The sequence below is a fragment of the Dermacentor silvarum genome, chromosome 2 (assembly GCF_013339745.2).
Source record: "Dermacentor silvarum isolate Dsil-2018 chromosome 2, BIME_Dsil_1.4, whole genome shotgun sequence".
NCBI lineage: Eukaryota > Metazoa > Arthropoda > Arachnida > Ixodida > Ixodidae > Dermacentor > Dermacentor silvarum.
In genome coordinates, this window is record NC_051155.1 from 178,422,878 (window position 1) to 178,440,732 (window position 17,855).

The 17,855-nt window shown below is 48.1% G+C and overlaps 1 protein-coding gene across 1 annotated transcript in view; it reads left to right on the forward strand.

The window, feature by feature from the left end:
* The window catches only part of LOC119442201 (sodium-coupled monocarboxylate transporter 1), a 51,486-nt gene that overhangs the window by 25,826 nt on the left and 7,805 nt on the right, over positions 1-17,855 (forward strand). The window contains exons 10-15 of the mRNA XM_037706980.2: positions 3,050-3,117; positions 4,190-4,276; positions 12,046-12,221; positions 12,539-12,639; positions 15,324-15,442; positions 16,133-16,334. Of these exons, the coding sequence (XP_037562908.1) occupies positions 3,050-3,117; positions 4,190-4,276; positions 12,046-12,221; positions 12,539-12,639; positions 15,324-15,442; positions 16,133-16,334 (753 nt within the window). The remainder of the gene's footprint in view (positions 1-3,049; positions 3,118-4,189; positions 4,277-12,045; positions 12,222-12,538; positions 12,640-15,323; positions 15,443-16,132; positions 16,335-17,855) is intronic.

The window sequence follows — 17,855 nt, forward strand, 5'->3', positions numbered from 1 at the left end:
AACAAGAAGTTGCATTAAGCTTCCTCGAAAATGGAGACTACCAATTTAGTCGCCCACTGATTCAAACAAATGGATAAAAACCGTAGGCACTAGATAGTTTTACGCACCCAGTTTGCAAGCTTGCAGCTGTAAACGAAGCGAAGATAGGCAAGCATGCAATGAAAGCAAACAATTGCTGTTATTGCTCTTCGAGAAGACGATACCACACTTCACTGGTCATCTGACATATATTCTTGCCGGCATATATTTGAACAAATCCGCATATGCTGTTGGAATATATATGTTACGTCCCACCGTTATTTCATAGTCTGCTATTTTTCGAGACTATCGTAGACGGCACGCCTATTCCACAGTGCGCTTTGAAATGAAACAACACTGACCGTCACAGCGCAAGGAAAAACTTTTCACTTGGGGTTACTTTAGGGTGAGTGGTGTAAACATTTGCTTGCCACATGTTATCTACAAGCTATACACATGTTATCTACAAGCTATAAGAAAATTCCCTCTATGGTTCAACCTCAGTGAAACATGTGCCGAAAGTTACGTGCTCCAATGATCATGTTCTACAGGTGGTAGCCAGTATATGTTAATTAAGGAATTAAATTCTGGGGTTTTACACGTCAAAACCACGATCTGATTACGAGGCACGCTGTAGTGGTAGACTCCACATTAATTTTGACCGCCTGTGGCTCTTTAACGTGCACTTAATACACAGCGTTTTTGCATTTCGTCGCCATCAAAATATTGCTACCGCGGCCGAGATTCGATCCCGCAACCTCGTGCTTAGCAGCGCGACATCACTGTGCCACCACTCCAGGTAGCATATATGCTAATGATTACAAGCCTTTTTCTTTAGGTGTCCGTGAGTCCGTGACATGCAGACCTCGTCAAAGTTGGTTTCCGTATTATAAACGCCTATGGGTGGAGCCAGCCCGCTGCAGTAGAGAGAGGGAAAAAACGGAAAGGGAAAGGTAGGGAGGTTAACCAAGGACGTGCCCGGTTGGCTACCCTACGCTTGGGTAGTGACAAAGAGAAGAATAGATAAGAAGGAGCGAGAAGAAAAATAATAAAGAGTCAGTCACTCACAGAGTCAGTCGCCGAGGGATGTCCACTGTCACAAGCGCTCACACAGTCCAGTCCCCTTCAATAAGTTCTGCTGCTGTCGAAGTGGTATTTAAATTGCATAGAGACGGCGTCCGATGGAACAACCATTGCTTCGGTAGAGCTGCTGGAGTTGGCGGAACCGTCCGTGTAAATGTGTATGCGGTCAATATAATACTCGTGTAGGAGAAGCAGATAGAACTGCTTCAGGGCTAGCGGTGACGAGTACGCCTTTTTAGCAATCCCAGGGACTAAGAGGCACACGGGAATTTTCCGGAGACACAACAATGCCAATGCTGGGCGTTTTGCAGGCTTGAAGCCAAATGGTATGGACTCACGGTGTCTCCTCACAATACCACAGAATGTAGCCTGTGGTCGTCGCGCTGGCAAACCGGCTAAATGGTGGGATGGTAGCCGTGAAAGATGTCGGATGTTCGCTCTTAGCGTCTCAACGGTGATATGGGTGGTGATCGGATGATCCTGTGCAATGACAATCGTTGCAGTAATTTTCTTCGTCCCTTCCCAGACGCATGATAGTTGGCATGTTAGTTATTTTATAGGTTTTAATGTCCCAAAGCAACGACGCGTGACTACGAGGTGAACCGACCGTAATGAAGGACTGTAGATTAACGTAAAGCGCGTGTGTGTTTTAATGCACACTTCAGCATGAGTACACAGCTACTTTTGCATTCCACAGTTCTATCGGAATATGATTGCCGAGGTCAGAAATTGAGCCCACGTTACCATATTCAGAAAAAAAAAAAAACTCCGCCATCACTGAACGCTCACGAGCGTTGCTTTATGTTAGAACCATTTATGTACTTACAGGAGCAAGAACGTTAAAAATAGCAACAATGACCGTCGTTAAACGAAATAAAAGCAAACGAAATTACCAGAACCACGGGATTCAACTTGGACCGTTTCGATTTTCGAGAAGTCGATTCCACCATCAGGACACCAAATGCGCGCATGGTTTCAGATGACCTAATGTCTCACGATGCAGCGAAGTCAACGTCGTATGCGAAATGCTGATCACGGTCGCAGTATCCTGAAGTTACGTTATAAATAGGCCGTATTAGACCGCTTGCAGATAGAACAAATCTACGTAAAATTGGGCGGAGGCGGCTTCATAGCTTGTCGCAAGACTAACAGCGAATAGAATGCACGTTTAAGACAGCCAGAGAGCTGCCAAACATGCTTCAAGTGTATTTGGTGGGTTTGAGAACGATGATGTTGTAAGATATTGCTGTGACTGGGCACCGAAAGTTTCGATCATCTTTTTTCGCTATCCGCTGTCAAACCACAAGAACAACGTAAGTTCCGGACGAAGCTTTTTGTTTGAAATTGTAGAGCGGCTTTGTTGAGTTTATGTGTAGGGTGCAGTTCATTCAACTACTTAGTGGTTGTGCAAGTAAACAAAAACAGCGCATAATTTGTTCTTACTAGCGGTGTTTTCAAAGGAAAGGAACGTGGTGATTGCAGGAAGTTTGGTAATGTTGTATCATTATTTTCACTGATACACAGTGAACAACGTTCTGTAGCATTTTATAAACCTAGGTCAACACATGGCAACTAAAAAAAAGTCTTGCAAGGTTGTATAATTTAAAGCTCAATAATTAATTGGGGTTCCTTAAGCCAATGAAATTAAGCTTTGTTCCTTTACGAGTACATATTTGACTGAAAATGCTAAGAACGAGGACACAAGAAGAAAGACAAGACAGGACGATCGCAACAGCAAACAGCAACTAGACTGTCGCAACTTTCATTGCTACGTGACAGAATTTATACTAGACGGTTTACTCAGATAGGAAAGCAGAATATCAATATTTCTGGTTATATGGCGCGTGTTCGAAGCGACCCTTCGTTTTGAAGTTTGTCTCGCCAACCATGATGTTGTAGAATGTTTGTGAGGAAGGCTCAACGTTTGAGTAACGTCTTCTTTTCGCAGGTGTGTTCTTCGGGATACTATCTATTGCATTGGTTGCGGTGGCCCAGCAGTTGGGAGACGTTCTGGCGGTATTGTACGCTTCCATGTTCTCGCAGATAATCTAATATATTGACATTGATCAAGCCCAAAAGTAACATGCAATCAGCCTTTAGGAGAGAGACAACCTTACATTATTTATTGCATTTTCCGTCCATCGAGTAGCGCAAGTAGTTAAAGAACGAAGCACAGGTTTCGACGGCAAGAAGTAATGGCCAGATATTTCATAACAGGATTTCTCGTATACTGGCTTTGGTTTAATTAAGGATGAGGTGCTTGTGGTCGGCGTTAAACAGGTCTTGAACAAGCTGCCCTAGCATCTCGTATAGTCACGTCAGTTCATGGCTATCGGTATTGTCCGGCTAAATGAATCGGTTCTCGTCACACAAATGAAGCATAGCAGGGTTGATCCCTGTCAGCGCTTGGAAAGGAGACCATGGGGTTAGCATAATCCCCTTGTATCATCTTCTGATATAGAACACATCGACCATGATAAATATGGTATCTGCGGCAGGGGATATCATAATGTGAACACTTCCGACGCCCAACTGGGTCCATGTTTCGTGAAACTGACACTAACGGTGCTCGTGAAAAAAAAAAGTTTAACAATGCGTGGCTGGCCACTCAACACTGAGCTCCAACATTGAGCACCGGTATTTCTTTCAAAGAAAAAAAGAAAAGAAAAAAATTAATCATGATATGAGATACCATTACCCCTTTGGGTATAGTTCGTGAATATTGAATGTAATACTTCAGCATCTCAGAAAGAGGTGCATACCACTGCATGTATTCAAGATCGGTGCGGTTAGTTGTTAGCTAGATGGCTACGTTACAAGTGCAGCACCCAGTGTACTTTTTATACCAGTAGAAGGTCTGTCCCTAGAATATTAGTCTGGGGTGGCGTAGTCTGTGCTGTTAGGTTTTTTTCTTGTGCATTGGGCCTGCGATGTCAGAAGGTATAATGCTAACCTACAAGGAGCATATGATTTCAAGGTATTTTGTGTATGCTGGTCACATAAATTTCCACTCGTAACGTGCGTATATCCGTACCCTAAATAGGGTATCTGTGAGTACGTGCAACAACGTGGAACTATCACCCTGTAGGCACAGTCAGCGATCAACAGCGGACTTGGAGGGCCACTGCTCGGCCTCTTCTCCATGGGGATGTTCATCCCGCATGTCTCAACAAAGGTACGATTACGGCGCCATTAGGGCTATATTTTTTTACGTACACTTAATGTAGGCTCATGCAGACGAGTGTAGTGCAGGGAAGGGGCTATGGCGTTTTGTGATGCGCTTGGTTGGCTGGATTTTAGCCAATCAGAGCAGGCTGCGCGTTCTATTCTGAATTAGCAGACGGAAAACGGCTGACTTCGCACTGCGCACCCGCTATCTGCATATATGCTCTGCACCACGGTGCTCCACACTAAACGCCACTGTTTCCTTTCAGCAACATTTCTATATACATCGCGAATTCGCAGCGCACGACAACAACATCGCTATGAAAACAGCGCGGAATCTGAAACAGCTTGTCCGTATATGCCCCATGCGTGAGCAAGATCATTTTCGCTTCATGGAAGACAAGCTCACCTTCCTCTGTGACAAATGGTCGTGCCAGCACTTAGCTGCCGTCCCCGCAGCAAACATTCACTGTCGTCACCATAATGTATGCCGACAACAGTACCAAACAAAATGGCGCCACGCGTTTACAACGCCCGCCTCTTGGTATGTCGTCTGTAACCTACACCCATAGAAACTGCGGTGCAGAAAGTATTTTCCATGCGACACTTCTGTTATAAAAAAGTGGCTTCGTGTATTTGGGCGAAACTACACTTTTTCCTTGCAGATTAAAAGAAATGGGGACTTTCCACACTGCCTACACTTGTGTAGCCAGTTTAGATAAAAAGATAGCCTTATTATTATTATAATTTGCGATTGAAAGTTATACTTATTGTTTGCACTATAGCTAGTGTGTCATAAGTGTCTCCGAGATAGGCATGTCACGCAGTATTTTACTTCCGATTAATCTCCCTGCCTTTCTATGCATAATTTCTCTCTCTCTCTACTCCCAATAGCAAGTTAAACTTAATGGTTGCACTGGTTAATGTTAGCTTGTTTGGAGCCAGTTGCGTGTCATATGTCTAATCGAGCAAAAAACTATAAGGAAGGATGGGAAAAGGCGGAGAGTTATGAATCAAAACATTGAAGACACAGCCGTCGTTCGTTCAACGCATGCTACACTGCACCACAACGCCGCGTCGTTACAGAGAGGCCTCACCAAGACGCGTAGTATCTGCGGCCTTACTAGAGCAAGTTGGCCAACGTGCATTTGAAGTGACGATTGACGAGCAAGAGCACTATGCACGTATACGCCAGCGACACCATATGCAAGAGAAACTTGAAGTTGCTATCGCAAGACCTGGCGGGCATCTCTGACAATCCTTTAATGAAGCTTCGCGCACACGATGCCTCAGGGCCGAGGACTGCAAACCGGGCGAGGGCCACCGGGATAAGCCGCGCGCGTGTGTACACAGGGTGAGCCATTGGCTTCACAAAATTGCTGGAAGAGCTGGAGTTCGCGTTGTTTTCTCCCGCACGGAACAAGCTAGGCGCGTTATGCAGGAAAGTCAACCGGACGAAGCCGAGACACAAAATTTGCGGAAAGAAGAACGCGCAGCAGTTCGTCGCCTGTGCGGTTGGTGTTGTGAACGAAATCCCGCTGCCCTGCGGCCGAAACTACGTAGGACAGACGGGACGGTGCCTCAACGAACGCCTCCGAGAACATGCTATGTCTGTCGGCACAGGACGTGGTAGCAGCCTATACCATACATGTAGCACCGTGCGGCGCTATATATACGCCGGAATTTAATCAGTGCCGACGCCAGAGGTGACACAGAGACCAAAGAGCGCGCGAAATAGTTCTTAGAAGAGTGCGCGATACATAGGAAGCGTGCCACCTCTTGCGTAAGCGTGCCATCACTAAGTTTAATCGACAAAGAGCTCAATTATGTTGCGACGAGGTTTATTGTCCTCGATAACGTTGTAAGAAACGCTAGGTACAGGTAGGCACTGCAAGGGCTGTTTGTAGCACGGGGTTCTCTCGCGATCACGGCACGGTCCTTCGTCTTCCTCTTCAGTCGGCACTTACCCAGGGGCGCCTCTGCTTCATTACAATGCCCCGGGAGCGAAGCATAGCCACCCTGGCGACTCAGGGCGCAGAGAAGATGAGTGGGTCGTAATACGGTTTCAGGCAGTTGACATGTACTGTCTCTCGCCCACGACGGCGCAGGTCTGGTGACACTGTGAACGGCTCAACGATGTAGTTGACCGGTGAAGTGGCATTGATGATACGGTACGGGCCGTGATAACGCGCCAGGAGTTTGGAAGAGAGGCCAGGAATGTGGGCTGGTATCCAAAGCCAAACAAGCGAACCGGGAGCAAAGCTGGGTGGTGGTTGATGAGTATGGTCATGTCGTGTCTTTTGACGTTCTTGAGTCTCGCTAGTGAGGGAACGTGCCAGCTGACGGCAATCTTCAGCATACTTGGCGACTTCGGAAAGTGGAGTGTCATCTGCGGCATCAGGTTGGTACGGCAGTATGGTGTCCAAAGGGCAAGAAGGTTCTCGGCCATACACAAGGAAAAACGGGGAAAAGCCGGTAGTCGCTTGCGTCGCGGTTTTGTATGCGAACGTGACAAAGGGGAGTACGGTGTCCCAGTTGGAGTGGTCGGATGAAATATACATCCGCAACATGTCGCCAAGTGTGCGATTGAACCGTTCGGTCAGGCCGTTGGTTTGGGGATGGTATGCGGTCGATTTTCGGTGAATGATCCTGCACTCCGTGAGGAGGGCTTCGACACCCTCCGACAAGAAGACACGGCCCCTATCACTCAGTAGTTCTCGGGGAGCACCGTGGCGAAGAACAATATTGCGAAGGATGAAAAACCCAACTTCACGGGCGGTCGCTGCCGGCAGAGCTGCAGTCTCAGCGTAGCGACTAAGATGATCGACGCCGACAATAATCCACCGATTTCCACACCCGCTGCATGGCAGCGGGCCGTAGAGGTCGATGCCGACGCGGTCGAACGGACGAGCCGGGCATGGTAGCGGCTGCAACGGTCCTGTGAAACGGTGTGTAGGTGTCTTGCCCTGTTGGCAAGTAGTACAAGCCTGAATGTACTTTTGCACAAAGTTGTACATGCCTCGCCAATAATAGCGCTGACGCAACCTTGTGTAAGTTTTGAGAACGCCGGCATGAGCGCTTAGGGGATCAGCGTGAAAAGATGCGCAGATGTCAGAGCGCATATGACGAGGTATAGCAAGGAGCCATTTCCGACCGTCCGGCATATAGTTGCGGCGATATAGAATGTTGTCTCGCACGGAAAAGTGGGTTGCTTGGCGACGCAGTGCTCGTGTCGAAGGGACATCAGATGGAGCGGCAAGGTAGTCAAGTAACATTGTAAGTGTTGGGTCCTTGCGCTGCTCTGTGTGCATGTCGGTGATGGTCAATGGTGACAGGGTGGACGCGGAGTCTGACAAAGACGCCAAGTCAGGCGTCAGTGGGGAGCGGGAGAGCGCATCAGCGTCGGAGTGCTTGCGACCGGAGCGGTACATGACGCGGATGTCGTACTCTTGCAAGCGAAGCGCCCAACGTCCTAAGCGTCCCGACGGGTCTTTCAAGGAAGAAAGCCAACAAAGGGCATGGTGGTCTGTAACTACGGCGAAAGAACGGCCGTAAAGGTATGGACGAAACTTGCTTAGTGCCCAGATGATCGCGAGGCACTCCTTTTCTGCCACTGAGTAATTCAATTCCACTTTCTTTAGAGTACGGCTAGCATAAGCGACGACGTATTCATCATAGCCAGCTTTCGTTGCGCTAAGACCGCACCAAGGCCAACTCCGCTGGCGTCAGTGTGAACTTCCGTAGGAGCAGCAGGGTCGTAATGGCGAAGAATTGGTGGTGAGGTCAACAAGTGGCGCAACTGCTGAAATGCCGCATCACATTCAGGTGACCACGCTGCTATGCCGTTACTGTCGGAAAGTAAACTTGTCAAGGGCGCCATGATGGATGCGAAGTTGCGTACGAAGCGACGAAAATACGAACATAAGCCAATAAAACTTCTGAGGGTTTTGATAGACGTAGGCGTAGGGAAGTCGGCAACGGCGCGGAGCTTGTCTGGGTCCGGGAGGACGCCGTCCTTTGAGACTACGTGACCCAAGATGGTTAACTTGCTTGCAGCAAAACGGCACTTTTTGAGGTTGAGCTGTAGGCCGGCAGAGGCGAGACAGGTCAGAATGTCATGCAGGTGAGCGAGGTGTGTCGGAAAATCGGTTGAGAAGACGACGATGTCGTCGAGGTAACATAGACATGTCTTCCATTTGTGGCCGCGAAGGATGGTATCGATCATACGCTCAAAAGTAGCAGGCGTGTTGCACAACCCGAAGGGCATGACGTTAAACTCGTAGAGGCCATCGGGTGTAACGAAAGCGGTTTTCGGACGGTCAGGTTCGGCCATTGGAACTTGCCAGTACCCTGAGCGCAGATCCAAGGAAGTGAAATATTCTGCGCCTTGCAAGCAGTCGAGAGCGTCATCGATTCGAGGCAGTGGATAAACGTCTTTTCTTGTTATCTTGTTTAGGCGTCTGTAGTCGACACAAAAACGAATGGAGCCATCTTTTTTTTCTTACCAACACGACAGGTGAAGACCAAGGACTTTGAGAAGGACGGATGACTTCACGTTTGAGCATGTCGTCCACTTGCTCTGTGATGACTCGTCGCTCTTTGGTCGATACACGATACGGGCGCTGTCGCAAGGGGGAGTGGGAACCGGTGTCGATGGTGTGAGAAACACCGGTGGCACGGCCCAATGACGTCTGATGGCAGTCGAAAGAAGAAAGAAACTTGTGAAGGAGAGCGAGAAGTCGGCGGCGATGAGATGGGGAAAGAGCAGGGTCGATGGCGTTGTCAAAACACACTGAAGACGACGAGTCTGAGACAGAAGCGATGGCGTCAACGTAACAACGGTGGAAGTCGGTAGGAATATCGAGATCGTCAACGTAGTCGACCGCCTGCAAGTATCCTAGGGTCTCTCCACGCAGTAGGCTGATCGGGTACTGGTAGTAGTTGGTGACCAGTATAACAGTTGACCCAGATGTTATAGTGAGCACGGCAAATGGAAGAACGATGCCCTTGCGCTAAGCAAACACATCGGACGGCGTGAACACTACAGTGGCGTCAGAGTCGGCAGCAGACGACAGGACAACAGCCATCGACGACTCAGGGGGTATGGTTGTGTCGGCAGCAACAATGAATTTATCGGCAACGTGAGGAGAGCCGGTCAGCGGTGATTCACATAGTGGTAAAAGCGAAACTTCTGCACGCGAACAGTCAATGACAGCATGATGACGTGACAGAAAATCCCAACCAAGGATGAGGTCGTGAGAGCACGATGGTAGCACGAAACACTCGATTATGTACAGAACTTCGTTGATGACAACACGGGCCGTGCATACAGCTGAAGGGTGAATGCTGGCAGTGGCGAGTACCAGGCCAGAGGGAGCTGTAGTCACTTTTCGGCGTTTGCGACGAAGGTTCTCGCGAATGACGGAAACGGCGGCTCCGGTATCGACTAGCGCAACTGCGGGTGCTCCCTCTACAAAAACGGTAATAACATTTTGCGGCGAAGATGGAGGTCTTGAGAACGTCGACGTATTAGCAGTTCTTGCCTCAGGAACTGCACCAGTCAGTTTCCCGCTTCAGTGGGAGCTCGACGACGCAGGGGCGAAATCGAACGCCGACGAGGGGAAGGGGAACGACGAGCTTCTGATCGGCGATCAGTTTCAAGACGTCTCGGTGAAAATGGAGACGCGGCGACGTATTGTGGTGCGTAGGTGGTCGTTTCAAAGGTGGTAGGCGTTGTTGGGGCGCGGCGGCGACAGAAGCGCGCCACATGGCCAGCAATGCCGCAGGCGAAGCAGATAGGCCGGTTGTCTTCAGTGCGCCACGTCGAGCTTGGACAAAAAAACTGCGGTGACGGTCGGGCAACTGGAAATGAAGCCGGATGCATGGGCGATGAAAAGGAAGCTGGCGGCGGAGGAGGCCGTGCAACCACGGCTGCGTAACTGAGCGGCAGCGACGTAGGGTGAGTGGGAAAGTTGGCACATGGCAGCGGCACACTCATAGGATTGGGTGGGGAGGTTGTAGGAGCTGCAGGAAGCGCTTCCGATATCTGATTGCGGATGGCTTGCTGTAGCGTTGGAGTCAAAGCTGCCGAAGGTGAGTCGCTGTGAGGCAGCAGCGATAGCTGCCTGGCCACCTCTTCACGAATAAAATCTTTTATATGTTGCGATAGGGTCGAGTTGGGCAGAAGGTAGGCAGAAACCGCAATGCTCGAAACGGAATCGGCGAGCTGAATGTTTTGGCGAGCGATGGAACGTTGTAACCTACGTCAAAGCTCTGACATAGGTTAGTAAGGACGGATACGCTCGTTGGGCTTTTTGCCAGCAGCATCTGGAATGCGCCGTACTCTATGCCCTTGAGGATATGTTTAATCTTGTCATCCTCTGACATGGTGGGATTTACCCGCTTGCACAAATCGAGAACATCCTCGATGTAGCTGGTGAATGTCTCTCCAGGCTGCTGTGCGCGCTGGCGCAGACGCTGTTCAGCGCGTAGCTTACGCACAGCGGGGCGATCAAACACTTCGGCAAAAAGGGTCTTAAATGCTGACCAGCTTGAAAAGTCTGATTCGTGGTTGAAGAACCACAGTTTGGCTACGTCGGCGAGGTAGAAGGACACATAGGTCAGCTTAGCCTGGTCGTCCCATTTGTTATGGGCACTTACACGTTCGTACGATGAGATCCAGGCTTCCACGTCGTGTACGGCGGTCCCACTGAATACGGGTGGATCGCGATGAAGAGGGACGCCGGCGCAGACGACGGTGGCAGCCGGTGGTACAGGCGACGAAGTGGCTGGATCAGGCATAGTGCAGGACGATCGTGTTGGTGTTGGCAGGGTTCGAGTGCGGAGCTCCAGGACGAGGCGAAGGATCTCAGCAACCTCCACCAAATGCGACGAGGTTTATTGTCCTCGATAACGTTGTAAGAAACGCTAGGTACAGCGTAGGCACTGCAAGGGCTGTTTGTAGCACGGGGTTCTCTCGCGATCACGGCACGGGTCCTTCGTCTTCCTCTTCAGTCGGCACTTACCCAGGGGCGCCTCTGCTTCATTACAATGTCAACAGTTTGATCGCCTGATCAAGTGACATGGCTGTGCGCTATAGGGTTGCTCGAGGCATTGATCATTTGGCGTCACGGTGCATGGATTTTAACTATTTGCGCATCGCCTTTTAGTACATACGTTCCTTCAATTAAATATTGGTTGTTAGTCTGCGCCCTTGTGCTATCTTTCCAATTGTCCCGTCGGTTAGCTCTCCTCCAAATAAATTTCAAAATGTACCAACACGCTAAAATGTTCGAGGTTAAATAAGCAGATGCGTCAGAGTTCTGCCACTTTAGTTTCACGCATATAGCATAGCGCCTCTTCATGCGAACAAATGCGAACAGTTAAATGTGACATATTGTGCATGTGTCGTTCTATTCTTCAAGGCATACGAATCAGAATAGTTACCCTTTATATTACGCATAGAATTCGTGTATCAGGTTTTCAAGGAATTTGACTAATTGTCAAAGAGGCACTAAACGCGCGATTTTTCATTCGCGCTGAAAATATTCCAGATATCTGAACAATTTATTTTTCGTTAATTATAAAGAGCGTCCATATTAGTTGTAGGTATAAAGCTTTGCTGGAGCACAAGCATGCTATAGGAGCTCAAATTTACAAAACTTCTTCACTTCTGTTTCAACGCAGCGAGCCTCTTTTTTTTTTTATTAGGCAGGTCCACTTCTCTAAAGGTGTACTGGTGTAGTTTGTGGTTTGTGAAGTTTTGCTTACCGTACGCAGGGCGCCATGCTGGGCCTGCTGACGTCCTTGGGCATCGCCCTGTGGATCAGCATCGGAAGCCTGATTAATCCGGCCACATACCCGTCGCCGCCGCTATCAGTGGACGGCTGCCCCGCACTGTACCGAAACACCACCAACAGCTCCGAGCCATACGTGCACCCAATGATCTCCAACGAGTAAGCGCTGCTCATCGTAACTACATATAACCTGAAAGGGGAGAGACTAGGTTTAAACTGATCCACTGTTGAGAAACTCGGATTGTGTTAAATTATCTCTGTCCCTTGGCAGAAAGGTGCTGCCAAATGAATGACGATGTGTTTAGCAGTCCCATCGCATGAACTGTCACTTCAAATATTGTTGGCAGCCCGGACTTCCCCAAGCTGGCGCACGCCCAGATGCTTCTCGCTGTATCTTTAACCTACCTAATTGGTCTAACGGTTCATGAAATTGATTATTCCCTGAACATTCTGTGTCTCTTCATTATCAATTCCAGAGACGTCGGTGACGACATCTACTCGGTGTCTTACCTGTGGCAAACGATGGTGGCGTTCCTCATAAGCTTCGCGGTCGGCATTCCTGCCAGCTTTTATGCAAGTAAGAAGACACATTTGCATTTTAACTTTATATCGCTGCCCGAATGTGTAAAGCTTGAAAATAAACAAGCAGCCAGGAACAGCGCAATAAACACTGCGTCTATGGTTTATAACAAGGCGAAACGAGAGAAAATAAGGACCAGGAAGCCGACTGTTTGGGCCAGCGATCGTCCAGTCCGCTTGCCTGTCGTTGTTTGGTGTCATGTTGGTGTTGGGCCTCATAAATTTGTTACATTTCAGTTGCTCCGACAGTTGATTTTACCTACGTGGCTGAGCTGAATTGAGGGCATCAATAAAATAGCGTAGTCAAGTCATAAATGCTGAAAACGGCTGGTTTTAGTTGGGAGCTGTGTGATTTATTTTTCCTCTAAGGCATTGTCCTGCTTCCTGGCACATGATTTGCAAGAGTTTCGCTCAGTACGTACTGTCAGTCACTTGGCCTTGACACTTGCTACCATATAGCCTTGTTACCATATCTTCACCTATCTTGGCAAGCTCGCACACATATAAGCATAAGCGAGTTGGTTCATAAGTTCGGAAAATAAGCGCGAGTTGGCGTCATTATCTTGGTCCATGCAGCTTTTGTCTCGTCTTCCCATGACACGCTGGTGTGGCTACCTTGTCATTATGATCTTCTCGGCCATCACGAATCTCTGACATGGTCGTCGCCCAGTGACCACCTTATTGACGATAACCTCGTTATCAGTGTTTTGGTTGTCACGAATGACCCTCACGGTTAACATCTTCGCTGTCATGGTTGGTCGCATGACTATGCTCACGTTGTCATCTTTTTACTTATCAGGATAAAGACCCATGAATAATGATGCGCTATGTCTTGTTGTTTGTTGTGGCAGGCTAGAATGGTTGTCATCTCATTATATTTTCGTTTGCCGGCATAGCAGGACAGCTTAACTATTATTTTGTAATCATCCCTTTGGCTTTCCTGGATAACCTCAACACCAGCGCGGTGAACGACCATGGTACGCTGAACATGTTTGCGTTGATCAAGTCTGGTATTTACGGAGCGAAGTTGCCAAGTTTGCTATTGAAATTAGAACTGTTACGGAATTGAACGTTTTTGCAGAACTCACGCACCGTAAAATTTTGGCCCCAACTGTACATAACAAGCTAGGTTCGCGGATGTTCGCGAATTTCGCAAATCGCAGTATTGTTACATGGATAATTGCTGCGCGATCAGTGGAACAACCCAGGAAACACAAACAAAGTTGCTCTCCAATGTCACATGCATACACCAAAGTTTCCTGATTCCGGCTCAGATTTTATTTCAAGCTTGTAAGGAAATTTTCGGAAACGTAAAAGGTACAGTTTTCTTAGTATTTCTACAATCTTCCAACCAGTAAGCAATATGGCATGAAATCGACGCATTCACTAAAACTGCGCCTTGAACAACTGCCTCGGTCGTTGCACCAATTTCTTTCAAACTTTTCACGTAAAAAAAAAAAAACTTGCTCGTTCAACTGTGATGCTTTGTTTCTAACATGCCTTCAGACAACTCTTTGATATTAAAGAAAATCAACTGTCAGCGCTTATGCAGGTCTAATTAGCCATCGCGCTGCACGTCTGTCATCAGGAAACTGAAATCGACGCAGCTAAGGACAAGAAAGTTTAGAATAAACAAAATAATCAACAGTGCTTACTAATATAACATAAAGCTTAGTGATTACGAAAGGAATCACGTTGCTATAATTCCTAGCTAAAAAAAAAAAACTGTCATCCCTTCCACTGGGGTGGAGATGGAAGACCTGCGAAGCTGTGCTATGGTGGGAATTATGTATTTCCAATTATGACTATTAAGATGTGATGGTGCAATTTATGGGTTATTTGAACTATTAAAGGATGGAGAAATATATATAATCCGGTGGTTTTCATTTATTTAGTGACCACAGGCACCATGGCCTTATGGTCGCTACGGTACACCGCCATAGGGTATACGGCAAAGGTTGATACGTTCTTCATAAACACGTAACCAACGCCGCGCGCGTTTAGTGCGAACGCGGATAAAACGCCGCCACCGTCGAGTTGTGCGCGTTCTTTGTGTGAGCGCACACAACCGCTGTCAAAACGCTGGCTACGTGACGGAACGGTTAAACGCTGTTGTCGACACTGTTAGGGGAGAGGCGGGCGAGAGCCTAGAGAGAGTCAGCGGCACAGGCGGCAGAGGCCGACAGGGCTGCGCGCATGCGCCGCAGTGGGAGAGCGGGAACACACACGCACAGTCTAGGGTGCCTCGATGCCCTCCTCGCCCACCGCTCCCCTTCCACTGGGAAGTCACGTTTGCTCTCCGCCGTGCGTTCGCTCCCCGTGAAAGCACGCATCCCTCGCCCTCGCGCGTTTTCACTCGCACATACAGCATACGGCGAATGAGTTTTTTTCTATTGCCGGACGTGACCATCGAAGAGTGAGCCCTTAACAGCTTCGCTGTAAAAGAAAGGCTGAGATTTGATGTCAGTGGCCCTTTAATATCAGATTAGGAAGGGTAACACTTGCATCACGTGTCCTAAAGATTTTGACTTGAAACTTGTTCTTGGTGAATAACTTCGCCCCTCGAGTTTCTACGCAGTGTGATTGCAAGACCAATTGATCATTCGGCGTGACCATGTGCTGAGAAGCGCAAGAACTGAACCATCCAATTTTGACATCGCTACTCTCCTTTCTTTTCTGTAGCTGCAAACGATCCGAAGAAAATGAATCCCAAGTTGATTTGCCCCATCGTGGACATCCTATTCCCGTACCTTCCAGAACGATGCAGAAGGCCGTTCAGGTTCAAGCTGGGAGAAGAATATGTGAGTGTGGTGCTTTTTATCGCTTAAATATCAGCAGTAACCCACCGCGGGCTTTTTGCTTATAGGTGGCAGACCGTGGCACTCTTGCCGTGTCAGCGAAATAAAAGAGAAAAAAGTTTTACTATAAGTATGAGACTTCAGCCCGATCACTTACAGTGCTTGTTCTGTTCTAGATGAGAAGCCTAATATGGCGTCTCAGAGTAACGCTGTTCTTTAATTTACACGTGGTGGTATTGCTTGAAGGATCGGATTTAACGTCGCACACAGAGGCTATGGAAGACGCCGTGGTAAAGGGCTCCGGGTTAGATTTCACAACCTGAGGTTCATTAACGTGCACTCAAAGCACGGTACATGGACGCATTTGCATTGCGACCCTGTCCGGATTTATTTTTGTCTCCTGGGGTTCTTTTAACTTACACCTAAATCTATATAAGTGCACGAGCGTTTCTGCATTTCGCCACCATCGAAATGCGGCCGCCGTTGCCATGATAGAATCCGGTTTGTTTTGTTTTTTTCGAACTTAGCTGCGCAGCGTCATAGCCACTAAGCTACCGCGGCGGGTAGATAGACAGAAAGATGGAAGTTATACTGCGCGTTTGTCAGAAAGGGTGGGTGGAGTAGCTTCACTAGTCACATTGTAGTTTTTTTTTTTTTTTGTGTCCGTAATTCTTTCCTCTTTCGCTCGCACAGGTTGACCCACAGCTTCAAAAGAAGAACCAACAGAGAAGTCTGTCACAGACAAGCGCCAAAGTGGCTGTCCCACCCATTGAGCGCGATCCCAAGATCCTGGGCCAGAATGTGACCTACATCCAGGCGCTCACGGAGAAGCTCTTCCCGAACGCAGCCTTCAGTCCCGTGGAGCCTCTGCGCTATGACTCGGCGTTTTCTGCTAGTCAGTACTCCTCGCACTTATAGCGCGCACGTCAGGCTTACCTAAAGGGGGCAGGCCTCCGCCGTGCAGCGCCAAACAAGCAAAGCCAGTGCCGCCAGTGAAAGCTTCTGACCGGATCCACACGTCCTTGCGACAATATTAAGTCGAAGGAAATGGGTAGCTCGTATAATTATATCCGACTAAGGATGAGTGATAAAATGGCCGTTAAACATATAAACTCAAATGGGAAAGAATAGTTTGTACGACGCGCGAGCCGGTATTTCCGATAGTTCTGGGCTTCGGCAACGGGGGCGAAGCCACAGGCTTCCCCCCATAATGAGTCAGCTTGGCAATCAGAAAGAGAGATTAAGTTTGAATGATAACATCAGAGGTTTCCATACTGAAAGGCTTGGCATTCTACTTCAGGTAGAATAGCAATAAAGAAAAAGAAAACGCACACACGCATACATACATATATACGCGAAACGCACTCACACAAAGTTATTTACAGAGCCTTATTTAAAGGTTTTTATTAGCGCGCAAAACAGAGGAAGTAAGCACCAACATTCTTTAAGAGGCACCTTATCAAAATACGCAGGGCCTGTCCGCGTAGTACACAGCCAGTGATCACCTATCGCAACTGATCGCAGTGCGCATTGTGTCTCGATTGCTAATTCTCCAATGTGGCATCACTAAGCGTGTTCTTGGTCATTGACATGGTTGTACGACAAGAACCGTGTTCAATGTCTATTTTGTGACTGCAATACACGACTCGACCGCTCCATTCTTTGTTCTCACAAACTCCATATTACTTTTCCTGTACCATTTCGTTCTCACCTGGGTCGCCTAACGTTACTAGGTTTTCCGCGTATATTCTACCTCACTGCAGTAACGCACACATGTGCAAGGGAAAAAACATATGTGGTATACGAGAACTTTTCTTTAACTTTTCACAATAATATGGTGGAAAAACATGTGACGTATTGGAAATGCCCCATTGCGCAGTCGAGCTTCTGATTGACAGAGGTTCTGCGCCGCGAGCGCCCGCCCGCGCTGCTGTATCTTGAAAGCCATCTGCGGCTTGGGGCAGCGTCCTCCCTCCCTATGTGTTTTCGCGGCTAAGATCACGTTGATGCGAGCGCCGGCACGAAGCTCAATTCGGTGGCTGCTGCTGCTGCGCTGATTCACTGCATCGTTTTGACAGGCGGTTTCCGTGGTCAGATCTAGTCAGATGCGTTCATGTTTGCTTGTGCGCGCGTGACACCATGCTTGTCAATTTAGTTAGTGTGCCTATGTTAGCAAGCTTATGCAACCGATGGAACTACTATCCTTACTTTGTATAGCTGTTCACCAATTTGCTATCGCAATCAATGCATCGCGTTTCGGGCGAAACTACAACTTTTTTTTTTTTTATACTCAGCGCTTTCATTTCCCCATTTGCACTTGTTACACTTGATTGGACACCTCTTGGTACAACTGAATTTTTTTAACCCGTTTTTCATTATTTATTTATCGTTTTTCAACTGCCCCAAGCCAATTTTC